Raw genomic sequence first — 17,850 nt, 5'->3', positions numbered from 1 at the left:
CCAGATCGTTTTTTTTTATAGCGAACTACAGTGGTTTCATTTTAAAAATGTGGCTTTTGAAATGAATTCTTTTATTTCATTTCCTCTAATTCCGTTTGTTCTTCCGGGAAGCTTTATTCATTTTGTAACCGATGTTTCTGAACCGTTGTACGTGATGGGTTAAATGCGCATGTACGAAGGCTCTCCGTTATTCAATGAGAAAATTTTACCTCGGAATTCGAACAATAGTTTCGCCAAGGCTCGTCTATGAGGAAGGTCAGATTCCTGAATGTAACCTCAGAACGCCCGGGGAACCTATTGCTCCACCAAAATCTCAAGCAAGCATCCAGGCCAGTCAATCATTCAATGAATTCAGCGAAAGCTGATGAGTGTTCATGAACGCCACAGAAGCACGACCTAATGTGATCAGCGTTCAGGCTTTTCATAGAGGCACGATCGATGTTGACGGGTGTTCACTAACGCCTATCAGACAGCCTGGATCAATGTCAGAAAGCCCCCTTTAAATAGCGTGGGCCGCTGTAACTTTTGCTCTCACACTCGCCTGTTTGGGATATGGCTGTTGTGTTCCCTTCTGTGAATCTTTTTTCCGGCAACTAGACATGGGAGCAGGTCAACAGCAGATACCACAGATTTACGAATCAGCAGATATAACATCGTCCAGGTGCTTATAGTGATCTGGACAATAATCGAGGGGAAGAAAAGGGCATATATTCAATCCTTACTGATATAAGCGCACTCATCGACTAACACTCGATCTGTGTGCGCTTACTCAATGCAAATTAACACAACTTCAAAATAGGTCCAGACAATGAAATCTCACCACAAAAAAGTTATTCATACTAGTACTATTGGTGATTCAACTCCATTCGGCATCACTCACTATTCCCAGTAAGAATAAGGCTTTTGATATGCTGAAGCCTTGTTAACTAGCAAACTTTCTGTAACCATTTCTTTGGCACTGCCAAGCCTTACGTTTCGAAACGCAAACTATTATTTGTGTATTGCGTGTGGACTTGACTAAGAGTATGCATTACCAAAAAGGCCGACTGAACTCATTCGGTGCCCGTTCTCGGTGTAAGACGATGCGAGACTAACCAACTTAATAATACGCCCGTTTAAGTAACTAGTCTTCAAAAAGAACTCCAGTCATCAAAAGTTGTTGATGAACAGTAAAACCTTAGTGATCCGAATGAATATATGTATATAGTGTCTGAATATGAAAGGTACCATCGCTTACTTCAAGACTGCTCTCACCTGTCAAGTAGAAGGTTAGCTCACTGATGTGCGTGTTTCATTTTTTAGTAGAACAGTCATTTCCACTGCACACAGCGCCTCAAGGAATAAGCGTTCAACAACCCGAACGTCACCAAGCCGGTCAGAAACGCCTCAGCCTCGGATACGAGTGGTGAGATAGTGGTGATATAGTTAAAATGGTTCCAGATCTTCAGTTCTCTTTACAACTCGGATAATTCTAACGCTCTTCGAACTTAACACGTGGTCGATAAACGGTCAATTTTATCGATGAGTGCCTTTGAGCGGAATCACGCCTGCATAGAGGAATCATACAAGTGATACGGTCTTTCTATTCCAGCGTAATCTCGATTGAATAATGGATACGACAATTCAAGCGTGAAGAATGTTTTTTAATGAGCCGCATTTCATCTTCGAATTGGCGAAATGCATCCACGTCGAATAGCCATGAAGTTGAGGTTTCAAGATTGTGAGACGTATACAGAGGTAAAAACATGCTAGCGAACAAAGAAGCAGAAATGAAGCACTCTTCGAAAGATAAAGGCGCACTTCAGAAAATCGCTGTGCGTGATCAAGGGTCTGCAGTTCAATACAGGCAGCTGGAATTTCAAGTCTAAGGTGAATATAATGAAATTCTTAGCAAAATTATGAAGCCGTTCCTGTTTTTCACCATGAGTTCAATCCTAGTGGCTGAAAGTCAGTGAATTTCAGCCAGGAGGCAGCAGCATTGTACAAAATGTGTTTACCGAAAGCAAGCGGTCACTTCAGGAGCCATGTCGTTCAAACATCTTGATGATATCAACAAATACACTCATCTGCATATCAGTTTGGTTTTGACGGAACATCAACTTGTAACCCAACTGAATTTCTCGGTTATGATATCGAAGAATTTTCAGCAACTATATGTATTACGTCCTTATAATCTTGGTGATATCTTGTCTAGCCTCAAGTTCAAGTCCTCCATACCTAATCCGATAGATAGTGTTTATTGAATCTGTTGATGGACTATTCTCCAGTTTTGTTCCAGAACAGTCACCAGCTTATCGTTTCAGAAGGGTTTGATAAACAATCGGTGGCTGTATGGGGTATGCACTAGACAGTCGGCGCAAAACGGATTTGAAAAATGTTAAAGCTTTGAGGCCGAGACTAAGATTGATGCCAAAGAGATTGACGGGCGTGGTGGTGAAAATTGCCCAGCACCCCAGTGTGGATAGGAAAGAAAGCGCAGAACTGGCAAGCGTATGGCGAACGGTTCTAGATTTCCATTTCATCACCAATCGAAGTGACATTGTCTGTCAACCCCGTACTGGAAAGATCACCTTGATTGACGAATAAACGTTTGCAGTCCGAATTCCAAGTTCGGTGAACAGACCAACAACCAAGCCGCGCTCCCGAGCAATCTATATTCCGCAACATTGCCAGCCCTGTATCAACTAGTTAAAGCAAATTGGAAACTGAGCAGAGATGAAAAATTTTATGCAATTAATACTAGGGAGACCGGAAAATGAATAATGCAAGGACCGAGTGTACCAGTCGACTCTCAACGAACTCAGGGGATGTTTCATTGTAAGGAGCTGTTTCCAAAAGTTGAGTGGACCAGTTGCTATTAACCAAAAAGCTCTAAGTTCAGAATAAATCCCCACAAGGAGAACCCTGTGACAAAGACTGTGCCTTCCGAACTCTCAGAACTTAAAACAAGATTAGCACGCTTTCCGAGACAATCCCCAGTTCTGTTCGATAGAATTAACAAAGTTACTGGCGACGCAACAACAATGACTGAAATTCGGGGAATGCTACAACCCGATGAGCTTTAGGAAGGGCGAAACCGGTCACCGGCATTATATTTAGACATTCTTATATCAGTAGTTCTTCCTCATATCCACCCTTCGGTTTTAACAATATTGCTAGGTGCTCCCCTTTATAGGAATGTGTACGTGGAAATGTCCCAAGTTACCCGTATGCGGAAGTTCACGGGTTAATATGCAGGGGAAAGCGAAATACGGGGATCGGGGCACAAAGCGTTACTTCCCACTAGATCGAACTACAACGTTAATTAACACTTATAGGCGCCTTTCGCAGGTAATCTCGAGCAATCATTTGGATGAAAAACACATCGGATAATGAGACCAACCGAAATGCTGAATTATTTGTCAGGCATTTTGCCAACAGACAGCTCCTGGTCCTGAAGGTCTGTACATGCTTTGGCAATCAGTTGGAGACACGTTGCTGCTGAGGGGGAACTTATACAGCAGAGGTAGAAACAAACCGCCCTACACTTATATTTCAAAGGCTTTTTTCGTGAGTCTATGATATCATGTGACTGAAGGACAACAGTGATAAAACAATCACTCAGGTGTAACATCCTTTTAGTGCCTAGTTGTCATGTCACTGAGGGAAGCGGCAGAGCAGAGATACTGTTGGGTAGCCGAAGCCAAGGAAAATGCAGTCGAGGTGCCACGGTCGGGTTCGAACCACCGACCTTCCGGTCAGTAAGTGTGCGACCTAATCACTGAACTACCTCAAGCTCAGGTGAGTGGAGAAACCTAAATTGTTTCCGTTTAAAACGCAATACCTGATCACGTGATGTGGTTTTTGCTATTGGAGAATGGGCGGCGCTATATCCAATCTAGCTTGAAGCTAACCATATTGCTATTCGGCCGTTCGTGGCCAAACGGGTTCAATGACAGGCCAAAGTCACGAGTTCGAAACTCTGAGTTTCGCGAGATACGTGCTGCTGATTATCTCCAATAAGGATGAACCAGCTGTACAACGATTCCCAGCATTTCAGCAGACTGGATTCATTGACAGGATGAAATCTCAGTGAAACCTATTGAGTCTCACACCAACATAAAAATTAAGAGACTAAAGAACAAGAGTCTGTTTGTTAACTTTTCGGGCAAAGCAGTCGGAAAAAAAGGTGGCGGTGTAGGTTATGAAAAACCCGGTAGATTGTAGAATCTTCTTCATTTGCTGTGTTGTTCACAGGCAACCACTGAGTGGCGTAGAAGCTCGGTTTTGTACGAAATGGATAACGTTCCCGTGAAGGGTAGTTTAAAATCAATCAAATTTACTGAGAAGGCTTGTGCAAATATAGCGAAGTTGTGCATTGAAAGAACGTGGTTAACATTGTGGGTTTGGGCATTTTGACGCAAACTGCCCTGGACAGTTTATTGGCGACCTCAAGAGTGGCTTGGTACTGCGTGGCATGAAAGTCATCACATTGGGAAGTCTTACTGGAAAATTCCGAGAATCTGGCTGGGATTTGGTTTTCCTTAAGGACGTAAAAGCATCTCAACACGTCAAATACGTCCTTCTATTGCTGCGGGGCCACCGCCAGCCTTTGGTCCACCGTGAATTCATACCAGGGTATATTTATACCTAGCATGAGCAACGGGCAGGAATTGAAACCATCGAGGTTCCTTGGTATAAACGGACTACTCCAACAGCGGCACAATTCCCAACCACAAACAACTAGGTGTTAAAGAACACCTGCTGAACATAGAATTTTGTTGTACTGGCAATGCTTGGCTGTATCCTTTCATCATACCGATGGTCTCACCGAGTACACTGTCATCTCAGACTGTCAGGCAGTACCACCAATTTTTAACTTCTATTAAACGATAGGAAAGTGGAATTTCCGGGTCGAACAACTCCATCGCATAAAAGTGTATATGACCCAAGTTCATACTGACAAAATGATGGACCAAGCCGCTTGTTTAGCAGACAGAAGCAAGCGATAGTGTCAAATTCAGTGACCGGTCAATGAGAGGGCGAGACGACATGGGGAAGGGATCCACGTACAAAAAGCTCCGAATACTGTACAGAACTGGGCAAGGGTGCAACCGGGCGATGCAAAACACAATAGAAATTAAACTCAGCGGCTGAATGGCGTCATAACTACGTCGGCGAATATGAAGAGAAAATCAAATGGCCCAATGACAAAAACGAAAAAATTTTGTAAATGTAGATGATCTCTGTCGAGAAGATTGTAACTGGAAGAGCTAATATGACTGGTTCACCGAAAGTACTACGCTGGTCGGATGCAGGTGGGTTGTGCAAATGTTGATCAGACGAATATATTAGATAAGGGAAATACGGGAACTGAAAAAGCGCGTATCACAAAAGTTTCTGAGAAACGATCCAGTGGTAGCAGATGATGGGGGGGGGGTGTTTATGGACGAGTTTATGGCTTGATTTGAGTCGAAATGCAGCTCATGTTCACGCGTGGAGTTCTGTGTGGAAATACAAATCAACAAGGCGCTATGGTCGATTCTGACATGGCACATGGAGGGAATGAGTGGGGACGGGAAAGGGAACGTGTAAGCCTGTGTCAGGGTTTGATAGAGGTTCAAGGAGTTGGACGGGCGTTTCAGCCTGGTTGTGGTGGCGGTGGTAGAGGTCGGGTAATCTGCCGACATACCGGATGAATGAGCATCACATATTCAGCTCCACGGACGGGTACAGAGGTAGACGCATAATGGTAGATCATTTGAGGCACGCTTGCATACGGTTGGCTATACTCACCCAAAATGAACTGGCCGCGGGGGTTTCGAGAAATCTTCATATGCAGAAAGGTTTTGTGTCTGTTAACCAGAAAAGTACGAGGAGGTTAAACAGGAGTCAGCAAACGTAGTACCAAGACAGCGAATACAAAAAACGTGATAAAAGGTGTCTATGATCAGGGTGACATGTGACTCCTGGAAAATCTTTTCTCGAAAATATTGGAATATGAAACGCAATATGAACTGCCACATGGCAGTCCGATGATGAGAAGAATTTCATACCTGATGGTTAGGGAGTAATCATTCACGCAGGTCTCGCTGTTCCGGACGAGAAAACTGCCCTCGGGTTCGTTGGACATAAGTTCCTCTGCGTCAGAACGGGTTAGGGACGGGTGGAACCACCTTTGGCAAAAGGGCATAGGCGTGAAAATGTACGGTAAGTGGGATACGGATAAAAACGAGGGTGATCAAAACAGAAAACAGTGCAATGAAACTCAACTAAATATTCTCGGATTGAAATACAACTAAAACGAGAGATAGAGCTTGCTAGGTAGGTTGGAAGAACCCATAAACCACGGAAAAGGCAAATAGAAAGCGTGACGTTCAGAAAGAAGAAAATCCGCGTTGAAAGTCGGTTACTGATATTTGCGAGTAAGCTAGTAAAAGACAAGATCTGTGGAAGCCCATATATGCTTCAAGGTGGGGCAGCCGCGGAGCTAAAACAATCGCTGACAGGTGTCGTGACACATACTGCCCCGGTCTTTCCGTACGATAAGAGCTCGTTGCCATACAAACAAATCAGTGCAGTCATAATAAGCAGTTCGTTTACCAGAAGCTTCACGTTGCGCTGAATTGGATTTGAGTTTAGATTGTCAGAACGACTATTTTCACATTTTGCATTGTGTTCGGCAATTGTGGAGTAACATGGCTGTAACCTCGGTAAAAAAAATCATGGCTTATTGAATGAAATGAGGACGGTTGTGTGCATGATCGTATGATGAAAGATAAACCAATCTATGGTTTTCCTCTGAATCATAATCATTCCACACCCAACCGACCGGTTGTGGGTTTACAGAGTTCACATTCTACGATACCACGGACAAGCCAACAGCAATTAAAGTTACTGGTTCCTCTGCGAAGTCTTATTGAAACGTCTTACTGTGTCTGACTTCCCCCATAGAATGTCAACGTTTTAGCCGCATCAGGGATGCTCAATTTGATAAATAAAAACGCCACTATGATTCTGTTGCGGAGGACAAGTAGCAAAGCGCTCGAATTCTAATGACTCCTTGTATTATTTGTGACACATGATTTTCACCATCGTATATTGAAATCCTAAAGCCACCTTAAGTCATCATATTGCGTTAAACTGGAAAAGAGGGGCGAGTACATACGGTTGTTCTTCCAACGGCAAAGACTGCAGGTTAGCAGCCCGCACTGTCCAGCTCTGAGGTGTCCTCAAATCGGCCGGAGAGTGCTGTAAGACACCCGATCGCGGTCGGTCGAGTTGGGGACCACAGATTGATTGGGGTAAAACAACTGTGGTGGATGCCTGGCCGACCGACTTCATCGAGATAGGAACACCGATGATCGATGCGTCCCTGTTGGACAGACCCACCGCGGGAAGAACAGCTGCCGGATCGACAACGCGACAGTCTGAAAATGAAAAAAACGCTCGGATGCACTTAACGCGAACAACATAGAAAAGAAAACCGGCTCATAATACAAGGTAGGATTGTGCGTTGATGGTGGAAAGCTCGACCATTGATTTGCCGGCTTGATAGGTTCGTTAAAGTACTGAATATTTATTAGGAAAATGTAAGTGCTCCCAGTATGAAACACTACTCTAGACGCCACATATTCCTCATTCCGAAATGGCTCAGTGGTTGGAGCGCGAATTTACTGACCGTAAGGTTCGTGGTTCGAACCCGACATTTGCCTCTCGACTCCCCTGCCTAGGCTTGGGCAATTTGACAGTAACCCAGCCCTCGTGCTTCCTTCTGGGAGCATGGCCGTTAGGCACCGAAAGGGTGTTACAGGTGAATACATTTTACTACTCCAAAGTATACCTACATCCGGGAAACACAAAGCGGAAATGGAAACCCAGCAATTCAACTGTTGTTTCGCTAACTGGATATCCATAGAAAAATCTACGCAGTGTCAGTATTCGGTGAGCAAAGAGGACAAACCAGATTACCCAAGTTATGTTTGAGTGTAACCGACTGGACAGGTAACGGGAACTCCAAACTTGGTGAAATATTTGTAGGCAACTCCTGTCAGTCTCTGGATAACCGTAGACAATGTCATGGGCTTTTTCTTCAAGTCGAAGACCAGCACACAATCTCAAGCATGATCACTTCGCAGACAACCGTTATGAGCTGAACTTTATCCACAAACTGTCAGTTGTCTGTAGTGTTTTGAGTGGGTCAGACTGGGTACTAGTTGTGAACCCCGGCACCATTATCCTTATTGGTGTAAAACTTCCCCCGACAAACTGCTGAGGCATTTACCTTGTTGAAAAGACTGGTAGTCCCTTCTGATTGAAAGTCATCATAGTGGGTTTTGTCTCAGAAGCACTACTTAAATGAACAACTGGGTTGGAAACATTTCATCACGAATCGATGTGACATCATCACTGGGTCGTGAAGTGTGGGCTGGTGGTTGCTCAATCGAAATTCGCAGCTCAATTGGTCTCCGACTGTCATTAGCAGTTTCAGCTGGTATTCATGTTGCATCGTTAATTAACCTGAAATCTGGCGAAGTAGTCCCCAACAGCGAACCTATACAACCGAACCGCGCATCTCGGCATAAGAAATGATGAGTTTTTATTGTTCCCTCAACAACCACAGGTGAGACAGCTTGTATTGGCGCTTCCACAGCAGTCGTGGTGCACTACACGAAGTCCATTCGCCCGAACCATTGGAAATGCCAAGAAGATAGTTCCTTCAAAAAAAAGCACAACCAACTACGACTATTCAAGAGATTGCCATTGCAGACTTCAGAAGTCTGTGGCACTACCTGATTGGGCGTTTCTGACAGGTGAGCCAATAGATAGGCAACCAGGACAGTTGTTGGCTGGTTGTTTAAGTTATTGCGTAAACAAACCATACTGCTCAAACGTTAACGCGTTTACCTATTCAGATGTGTCAAGTATGCGTTCGCGAAGTAGTGCCAACACTTTCACCTTGCGTGTCAGATGGTCGGAGTGAAAATATCACAGTGGATGTGCACTGCTGATGTACCCAAATAAGAGCGAAACTCGAGTACAGTGTTTCCCCTCTTTGGTGGGATTTACTCAGAATAACTGTGGTGGAAAAGCAGGATGGTTGTTCGAAATATAGGGCGGATGTAAATGTGACCAGTAATCTGGCAAACAGATACAAAGCCCTTCGGGCACTATCTGACTGGAGTTGGAAATAACGCGAACTTTAGGGTCCTGCCATTCAAGCAAAGTAGCTGCTTCTAATTGACTAACAGCTTGAAATACATGGCATCTGGAATGAACTTTCAAAAGCAACACTCAGCGGAATTTCTAGTGGAGTTAAGCGCAAATCTGCATGCCGGGCAATCGGATGCTTGCATGCTTCGGTTTTCTTGAAATGGGATGGATGTATTACACACTTTCCATATTCAGTTCGGTAGTCAGATGTTCAGAGATGCTGCAGGAGACTCCTAATAGCCACTCAGCAATTTCCAGTCAACAAAGCTGCTATACTATCAAAGAGCCACCATCACCATTCCTCCGACCGGATTTGGCTGTAGTTTCCGGATGCCCTGCCGGAAGCGCACGAAATCACGACCGTATACAGAAGACCCCACCGATGATTGAACTAGTCGTATCCTTCTAGTGTTGGATTATTAGCGTTCCTGAGCAGCTCATTCTGTGGTGGCCTGTTGCCAGCTAAGGTGCCTTTATCTTTCCACATATCAACTGTGGATGTGAGTGTGGCAAACATAGTGTATCCGTACACAGGCTCCCTGACACAGTGTTTGCTTTGACCTAAATGAATCTGTTTGTCGGTTAGATGCTACGTGCCACAAGCTTTCTCGGATATTTCGCTCTCTACAGCATACCGGAAGGATTGGTCAAAATAGAAAATAGAACTGTTGCGGAGGTTCTGTGCAGAGGTTTACTCAACGCCACCACCACACAAGCCAGATTTTGAAGAGCATTTCCAACGAAATCGAAGTATTAGTCAACTATCTGCTCCAGGTAGTGAGTACGGACAACGTGAGATGCGCGGCCCATACATCACTTGTAACCCGCTAAGTGAGTGACAGGTTATGGCGATGTAGCTGTACGGCCTTTAACTCAGTGAAGTTAGCATTTTTCACCCCATATGGCGGGTTTTCCACGGACTGCGTCACTTTTTTCTAGAAATGAATGGCAGATCGGTGACAATACATTGACGGGGACAAGTGGAAATAGATGGACCTTCAATGGCATTTGAAACAGTATGAGTCCATCGGGCAGACCAGTGAAAAATATACCCAACCATTTTCACTCACTTGTCAACTCACGAACCACACGGCCATGGGTTTTATCCCATGAGTCATCGCAACTATCCGTCGATAGACTATCGAATTCTTGCGGTAAAAGGGCGGAAGCCGGTCCACGCGTAACACCCTTCGCTCTTGCACTACCAGTGTCCGCTTTGCAGCTATTCACGGCAGTGCGTGTACTCTGATGCGCGGGCACTGCGGGTGGGCTTAGCGTGGCAGATAGATGATTGGCTAGTCCTGAAGCGGGAAGCAACGTTCGCTGGTGTGCGGCTGAACCTGGGTGGGTTTCGTTATTCTGGTTCATAGCCAAACTTAGGTTGAGCTGAAAAAGAATCGGCGGGGACGGGGAGGCGGATGAAATGTCAGCCAGTGTCAATGGAAGCCATTAAAGAACGCACTAACACAAGGGGAGTGGTTGGGGACTGGCGCAAAACCGCCAACATCACTTCACCATTCAAATCACTCTGTTACCTAGCAAAAAGAACACCATCTTAGTTCCAGTGAGAATGAAGTCAGATCGATCTTTGTGACATGAAGGCACAGACCAATCAAACAGAGTCCGAAGTTAATAGGGGTAACTAGTGAAATCTCCGTTGAAGCTCTGTGACATTCCCAGAAGACGTGAAAATCACAATCACTCGAAGAAGAATGCTGCTTCGTCCAGACAGGTCAAGAAAATTCATGCGGTTCTTAAATAAGGGGCGAACGGTTGAGCACGGTTCAGTCCAAGTTAACGTAAGTCTCAGCTCGAGATAAGCGGGAAATTTTGGGGTCGAACGCAGATAATCGAACTGACATTCCACGACCTTGTACAGTCGGACATCTGGCCGTATGAAAATCAAATGCCAAACTACGTTCTGACGTAGTATTTATTGCCTCGTGAACAAGCCACGATGACTTGTCACCAATGGTTGATGACTGATTCTACGAGTATCTTCGAGTTGGAGCAAGTGATGGATCCTCAGGAGAGTTATGACCTCCTGATGACGTTTCTTACAAGATGTTCTTCATGGACGACTGATTTCTGAGGTATGAAAGCCCATGCCGGGTTTGACGCCGTGCGTTTAGAACCAACGTGAGGGTTGCCGATTTGTGCACTCAGTAGATGTATACACAAACTGTGCAAACAATACTTTCCACAGCAGTGATGTTGTTTCAGATTGAATTTCGCTGAACTTCATTTGATCAAGACCGGAGAGCACCCGCCCCAGAAGAGACCCTTTGTAGAAGCGAAAACATGACTAGCATTAACGCTAACCCGTCCAGTAAAACGCACGGGATCGACACCATGATTAATAAGCCAAACCTAAATGGCCGGAGAACTTTGTGAGGATTTCTGGTCATTTCATGATAATTCTTCCAGCTCTGACACATAAAGCGAGCCTCTTCAATAAGGCCTTGTGTCTGCGTGGACTTCCATGTAACCAAATGTCGCTGTTGTGGCATTGTAAACCGAAAACGGAGAGGCCAATGTATGTGAGTACAAATTTGAGTCTAGATTATATTTCGTGGTCTATCCAAAGCAGCTGAGTCAGTAGTGGTAGCAAAGAAGATCCATACGAGAATATACACACGCACCGATACGCACCGATAACAGCGGAGTGTAGAGTGAACATCTATCTACAGAATGCAATGACCTGGATATGAAAACATCCCTTAGTGTCGCCGAGCCATGTTTGTAACCATCTTGACCACTTGACGTATTCCAGTTTAGGGGTTTGCGGCCATAAAACTGATAGGATGATTTGACTCTGGATAAACACAAATCGATCAGTGAATAAACCGTTAATCAATCACACGGATGCCAGCAAAATGGATTTCAAATACCTATCGCATGTGGTGTTGAATGTGAGCGGAACGATGATGCGACAACTTTCACAAAGCACTGCATGATACAAAATATCGCTGGAAACAGAGAGTACTACCTATGCAGACTAGTCTAGGGGCACATTGAATTAAACTCCGTTAAAAAAAGTACCGCAAAACTAATAAAATAAGCGCCGGGCTGTATGAAAAAATTGCAAATGCGAAGTAGAACCTTTCAGGACAATAAACCTGGGGATCATTGTGTAAAAAAAGCAATCAGCATTGAATTAACATTAGAACGCTAGAGTCCAAGATCAAGTTGTGTGGCGACATATTGTAGAATTATGATTTTTATACAACTAAAGGGAGTCTAAAAAACACGAAGCAGAAGGACGATACGTATTAGTTGACATAGGGACAGTCTGTATTGCGCTTTGGCGCAAATGAATACACTGTAAACTAGATTGACTGTTGCATTTTTGCACAAAATTTGAGTGTGAACACTGGCCACCAGGAGTCCCATCCAACTGACCCTCAATCTGCGAGTGAGTTGACTAGGAGCCCGTTTGATCTTTCGCGACAAGCACCCACGTACTTCGTTCGTACAACTTTCATTGAGCGCACGTAAAGAAACACATCGTAATAATAGTAACAGTACGAAGTGGAAACTAAAACAAAAAAGTACTATAAGGTTTCCTGGAATTTCAGCATACGTAGGGTTATTTCCCACTTGAAGGGCTTCCCGTGACGACAGGTCAAGCTCAAGTTCGCAAACGGCTCCTTTTGCAAACTAATTTGGTTTCAACAGGAAACTCGACTAAATCGCAGCTGAATTCCTCGGTTAAGATATCGTTCAACTGAATGTGCTGTAGAAAGGCCGCCTCCTCTATAGAGGAGAATGTCGGTAGCTCAGGTGGCGTAGATCTATGTCACCTGAGAAGGCCTCCTGTTTCAGTTGGTACGATATTTGAGAAATCGCAGTGTATATCCTTGAAGGGATGCTGCCTACAAGTTTGTCGGAAAGTTTTCAGCAACCTTGAATAAGTTCTTTCGTCAGGAGCAAGAGATAGTGGTTTTTATAAGACCATACCCTTTATATGGAGGGGGATGAAAATCAGCAACCCTGGTACCCTGGGTTTTCCTAATGGTAAATGGGCATTCGACAGGAACTTACCTTCACACCCATACTCCAAGAGCCGTTATACGCGTAGTCATATTCGGAGGTTGTACCAGCTGATCCAGCTCCATGCGTCTGTCAAAAAAAAAAAAACGCACTAACGTGGACAGGAAATTCCGGATGATACGAAAGGAAGCGCTGCATTGGAGTATGTGGGAGTTTAAAACGGTGAGTATTAATGTCTGCTGAGGTAATAGGGGAGGGCGAACCAAGACCATAGACCTCGTCACGCTTTGAAGGGTATTTTTCACAGTCAAAGAATTCACCCGTAAAACCTAAAAAGTCGACTGTACTCGTCAGAGAACAAAATCTCCCAGATAGGGATAAATCGGACTACCCAGTATCGAAGCGGCCATGAACGGAAAGTTATAATTAGCTCGAGCAACCCACTGAAGATCAGCACCACAAGTGTATCAAATAGAAACAAATGGATGTTGTCAATGAAAGGAAATAGTCTAACGGGAAAAGGTTAACATGCGGAGATGATAAGCAACAGTATCAACAGCTATCATCTGCCAAGGCGCGTTAAAAGGTAGAAAAAACATTGACTGGCTACACCCAAAGTCAATAATGGATATCATCATCATCGACAGCATGATATTAGTGTTCAACAATGATGCTTTGCTGCTGCACAACTAAGATTTACTTGAAAACCTAATTGCGAAGAAAAGAACAAAGTTGGACAGGGGAGGGACTTGGTGCTAACTTACTACGATCATTCTCAGGTGCGCACACCTCCAAGCACTCACTCAAGCAATCCAGACAGAAACTGACAACAAGCCACTGAAATCCATTAGCAGTCATATCCTGTAGTGCCTGAAACCAGGCGTAGTGGGGATCACGCGGTCCCCATCCTGGAAGACGGGCAGCACCGACAGCACCCAGGCGTTTCGTAACCTCCATACTCCTTTGCCAAGTCAAGGGTTGGCCACCTCTATGCTTAAGCCACTCCGAATTAGGCATGGAAAACAGCACTCTCTTCGGCAAACGATGGTTCGGCATACGCAACCCACGTCCCAACCAACGCAGCTTCTGGTGCTGGACACATTCTTCAATGGAAGTACCCGTTGCACAACCGGTACTTTCTAACTGCCTCATTATGGATTCGCCGACACCAAACCACACGACCCATCGTCCTGAGATAACGGTTGTCGAACAAGTGAAGATGTCCCAGTTCCGGTGCTCGAACAGGCCATATAACAAAACAGTCGTACTGTAACCTGCTTAATAAGTTCCTTGAGATTCAGGGATATATCGCTTTGACTCCAATTAGCAAACGCGACCCAAGCCTTACAGATTCGTGCATCGATTTTCTTCAGATATTATTGATGTCATTAAATAAGTTTCCGTTCCTATCGCCGCGGTTAATCTAGACGGTTCGCACCTTAACAGTATGACCCAGCGAGACATCTGTTACCTAGGATTCAGGCGAGTTTAATGCCACATCTGGTACCGCGGTCCCCACCCCAGATTTACGAGTCACGATCCGGCAACCTAAGCGCATCCCTATTCTAGGCCAACAGTATCAGCTGTTAACTTGCACTGTTTAGTGTGCAAAACAGGATACGGTGCAATATAGAGCGGTATGCAAAGTTAGAAGGGATACAAACACAACGATCGGAAACTGGGTTATCCGGGGGACATTGGGTACGCAACAAAAATTCATATGAGTCGAGTCCTGAAATATAACTGCCATTTCCGATTCGTGTGGAAATTATTGCAATTGATCAATTCGGATAGTTAGGTATGTCTTCAAAGAAATAGATCCTTTCATCCAATTCGGGTTCAAGCAGAATTAAGAGCAGCGGAAATCTGATAGCGTAAATGTAGATGTCATCCATGGGACGTGCGTACGCCCACGTATGCCGGTAACGTATAGTTAGTGCCAGGAGAACAACTACACATCATTAACCTTCTGTCAAGTAGCACGTAAACGTAAACGCACTGAATATGACATGTGAATCAAGGTGTGACCGCTTGAAGATCTCAGATCAAGTACATCAACCTTCAAAATGCTTACAGGATATTGAAATCAACGGAAAGGGATCAACGACTTGGACTGAATCACGAAAGATGGATTATAACTCTGCATATTGGACTCAAGACACTTAAAAACAAATCAATAAAAAAGACTTTAAACGGTCACATAAAAATGTTGGAGGGATGTCAAAATTTTGGTTTTACGTTGTCAGCCAGGTACCAAAGACTATCAGATTACATCAGAACAGAGGAATGAAACGGCGGAGGCAACCAGTCGTTATAAACGAATCGGAATCAATATTCTACCGCAAATGGGGCCTGTCAGTCTTTTGTGCGGATAGGCTCCGTCGATAGCGATTGATCAGCATGGCTTCATTGAATGCTAGGAGCTTCGGATTGACATTTCATTCGCTTGGATAGGCTTCGCGATCGAGCATAGGTCTGTCTTACTTTCATCGATTTGTCAGCTGACTGAAAGTACACGTTCCGATACACGTTCACATGAGTTTCAGGGTGTTCCGCCAACGTGGGCAGAACAGACTGCAACGGCGTGATAGTTGAATCAATGGCGCGATAGCTCACAATCTGTGGCTTGTATGTACCGTCGAGCTTAAATTCATCTGGTAAAAACTAATTTTCCTTTTAACTCGGCGAATTGTGTTTTGATTGGACGTTAGTCTCGTGTAATAGATAAGTCTGATCTGTCAGCAACAAGGGAAGTTACTAATTACAACGACAGTCGTGTAATATGGTTCACAGTTGCAAAGTGGAAAACAATTGTGAACTGAGAAGAAAATCAGAAGCGACAAGCGGTATCGTGTACGAGGGTTAACAAACCGATATTTAATTCAATCACTTTACAGTGTTAGGTGATTAATGCATGTAGTGTGCCGAATACAGAAGGGGCATATATGCTTGGGAAACAGTGACACGCAATAATATGGCAACAAGATGCTTGCTGGATTATAAGAATCTCACTGGAATCGACAGACAAACATACAAAGTATGAAGATTACTCTTCCAGTGAATAAAGTAAGTGGAACGACAGCACAACAAGCAACCTTCAAAAATTCAATAAACCTTCAATTCAATAAACCTTTCAGCGAGCCGAAACGTTCCTATTAAAATTCAACCTCGCTGTAGTGGCGCCGTCCGTTTTCGAAAGAAATGTGAGGACAACTGAAGGTTCCTATACGGTATCCCGTCTTTATAGGAAACCTCTAGTTAAACAACAGCTTGCAGAAGGAAACAGGTTGGACAATCCAAATTTATTTACAGTGAATACAACATCTTCCTTTCAGGAATAAACTAGCCTCCATCTACAGACATTTATGGTGAGATATCTAACAGATTCGAACCTGTGCGCTAGCGAAATCCTTCGCGAAACACCAGAGCAGAACAGTATAGCTATGACCTAAACGAAACAGTTCCATTCGTGACATTGGCCTTATTTCGGTTGTTAAATAAAACGGGTAGTGCTGCTCCGGAACAAACCGAAACACGATAAGTGATAGTTTGTGGTTGAAGGTCATTCGTTCAGTGCGTGAAATAACAGTAGAATGACTTCACTAATAAGGACCCCAGCAACAAGATCAATATTGTATATGACAAAACGATAGAAAGGTAGAGTTCATACACTGGAAACAATTATCAAATGCAGCGAATATTTACAAACCAATAATGTACCGAGGAACAAGAGACTGAAGACTCACATCCTCAATGAAGCTAGGAAATCTCTTTCGAGTTGGGACAAGATAAAAAACAACCCGAAGGAAATCGTCCACAGTCTGGCATAATTAAATACTTTTCATCTGTCTGCAAAATTCATACATAACTTTACAATGACTCTAAAGCGAATTCTCCATAACCCTGATGGATTCCGGATTCGTCCTGTACAGAACATCTAATTAAGCGATACGTCAAGATTCCAAACAGTGTGGATTCTCCCCAGTGGTCAGGCCATCCACCAAATTTCAACAGGCACAACGGAAGACGGGCAATTCGATGTGAAATGCAATGGCAAAACTTCCGTACTTGTCAAATGCAGCTATTGAATAAGCTTAATAAGTTTACTGAATTGCCTCGGAATTGTCTGTTTCCAGTTTGTACCAGCAATGGAAAAGTTCACATGAGCAACCCAGTAATAAGTTCCTTAGAAAGCAGCCCTCAGAGGTAATTAGAAGTCATTCATTTAAATCGTTAGTTAATACACAGCCTGGTCGCCGAATCCTGTACTGTTTTACTGTCCTCGTCATCGTCCATGTTAGGAACAGTCTCTCCAATAAGTGTAACGGTGATACTACTGATGGAGAGGCACGCGAGTAGTATGTGTTGTTCGTGGAATTTCGCTTTGCGTCTCTTGAAAAGGAGAGATCTGTGGAGTCGCTTTGCAACATTTGCTTGAATTTGAGCGAGGAATGATTGGAGTCAATGAATATCCAGGAAAGTTCAGGAACACGCGTTCAGGAGAAGATGGATGTCAAGTTTTTGTAAATAAGATGCAAATGAGAGTTTTGCTTCTCTGTCCAGTGGTCTGTAACCGGTTAGTTGGTATCCTCTAATAAATGACTAAGCAGCGAAGGCCTTCTTCCTTACATTTGGTGCCGTCGTCAGGATAAGGATGAAGATCCC

At 44.1% G+C, this 17,850-nt stretch overlaps 2 protein-coding genes across 2 annotated transcripts in view; one reads left to right on the top strand and one right to left on the bottom strand.

The window, feature by feature from the left end:
* Nucleotides 1-4,688: 4,688 nt before the first annotated feature.
* Nucleotides 4,689-17,850, bottom strand: part of T265_09745 (hypothetical protein) — a gene marked incomplete at both ends in the record, with an annotated part of 49,193 nt that continues 36,031 nt past the window's right edge. The window contains 5 exons of the mRNA XM_009175910.1: nt 4,689-5,834; nt 6,036-6,155; nt 7,148-7,409; nt 10,263-10,578; nt 13,237-13,314. Coding sequence (XP_009174174.1) covers nt 5,621-5,834; nt 6,036-6,155; nt 7,148-7,409; nt 10,263-10,578; nt 13,237-13,314 — 990 coding nt within the window. The remainder of the gene's footprint in view (nt 5,835-6,035; nt 6,156-7,147; nt 7,410-10,262; nt 10,579-13,236; nt 13,315-17,850) is intronic.
* On the top strand, nt 9,410-9,600 carry T265_14945 (hypothetical protein; the record flags this gene model as incomplete). The annotated part of the gene is made up of 1 exon (XM_009175913.1): nt 9,410-9,600. A coding segment is annotated over one exon (189 nt), but the record flags the coding sequence as incomplete, so codon positions are not given.

This window comes from Opisthorchis viverrini, assembly GCF_000715545.1.
Source record: "Opisthorchis viverrini unplaced genomic scaffold opera_v5_307, whole genome shotgun sequence".
NCBI classification, from domain to species: Eukaryota; Metazoa; Platyhelminthes; class Trematoda; order Opisthorchiida; family Opisthorchiidae; genus Opisthorchis; species Opisthorchis viverrini.
This window is presented reverse-complemented; position numbering and strand designations above follow the sequence as displayed.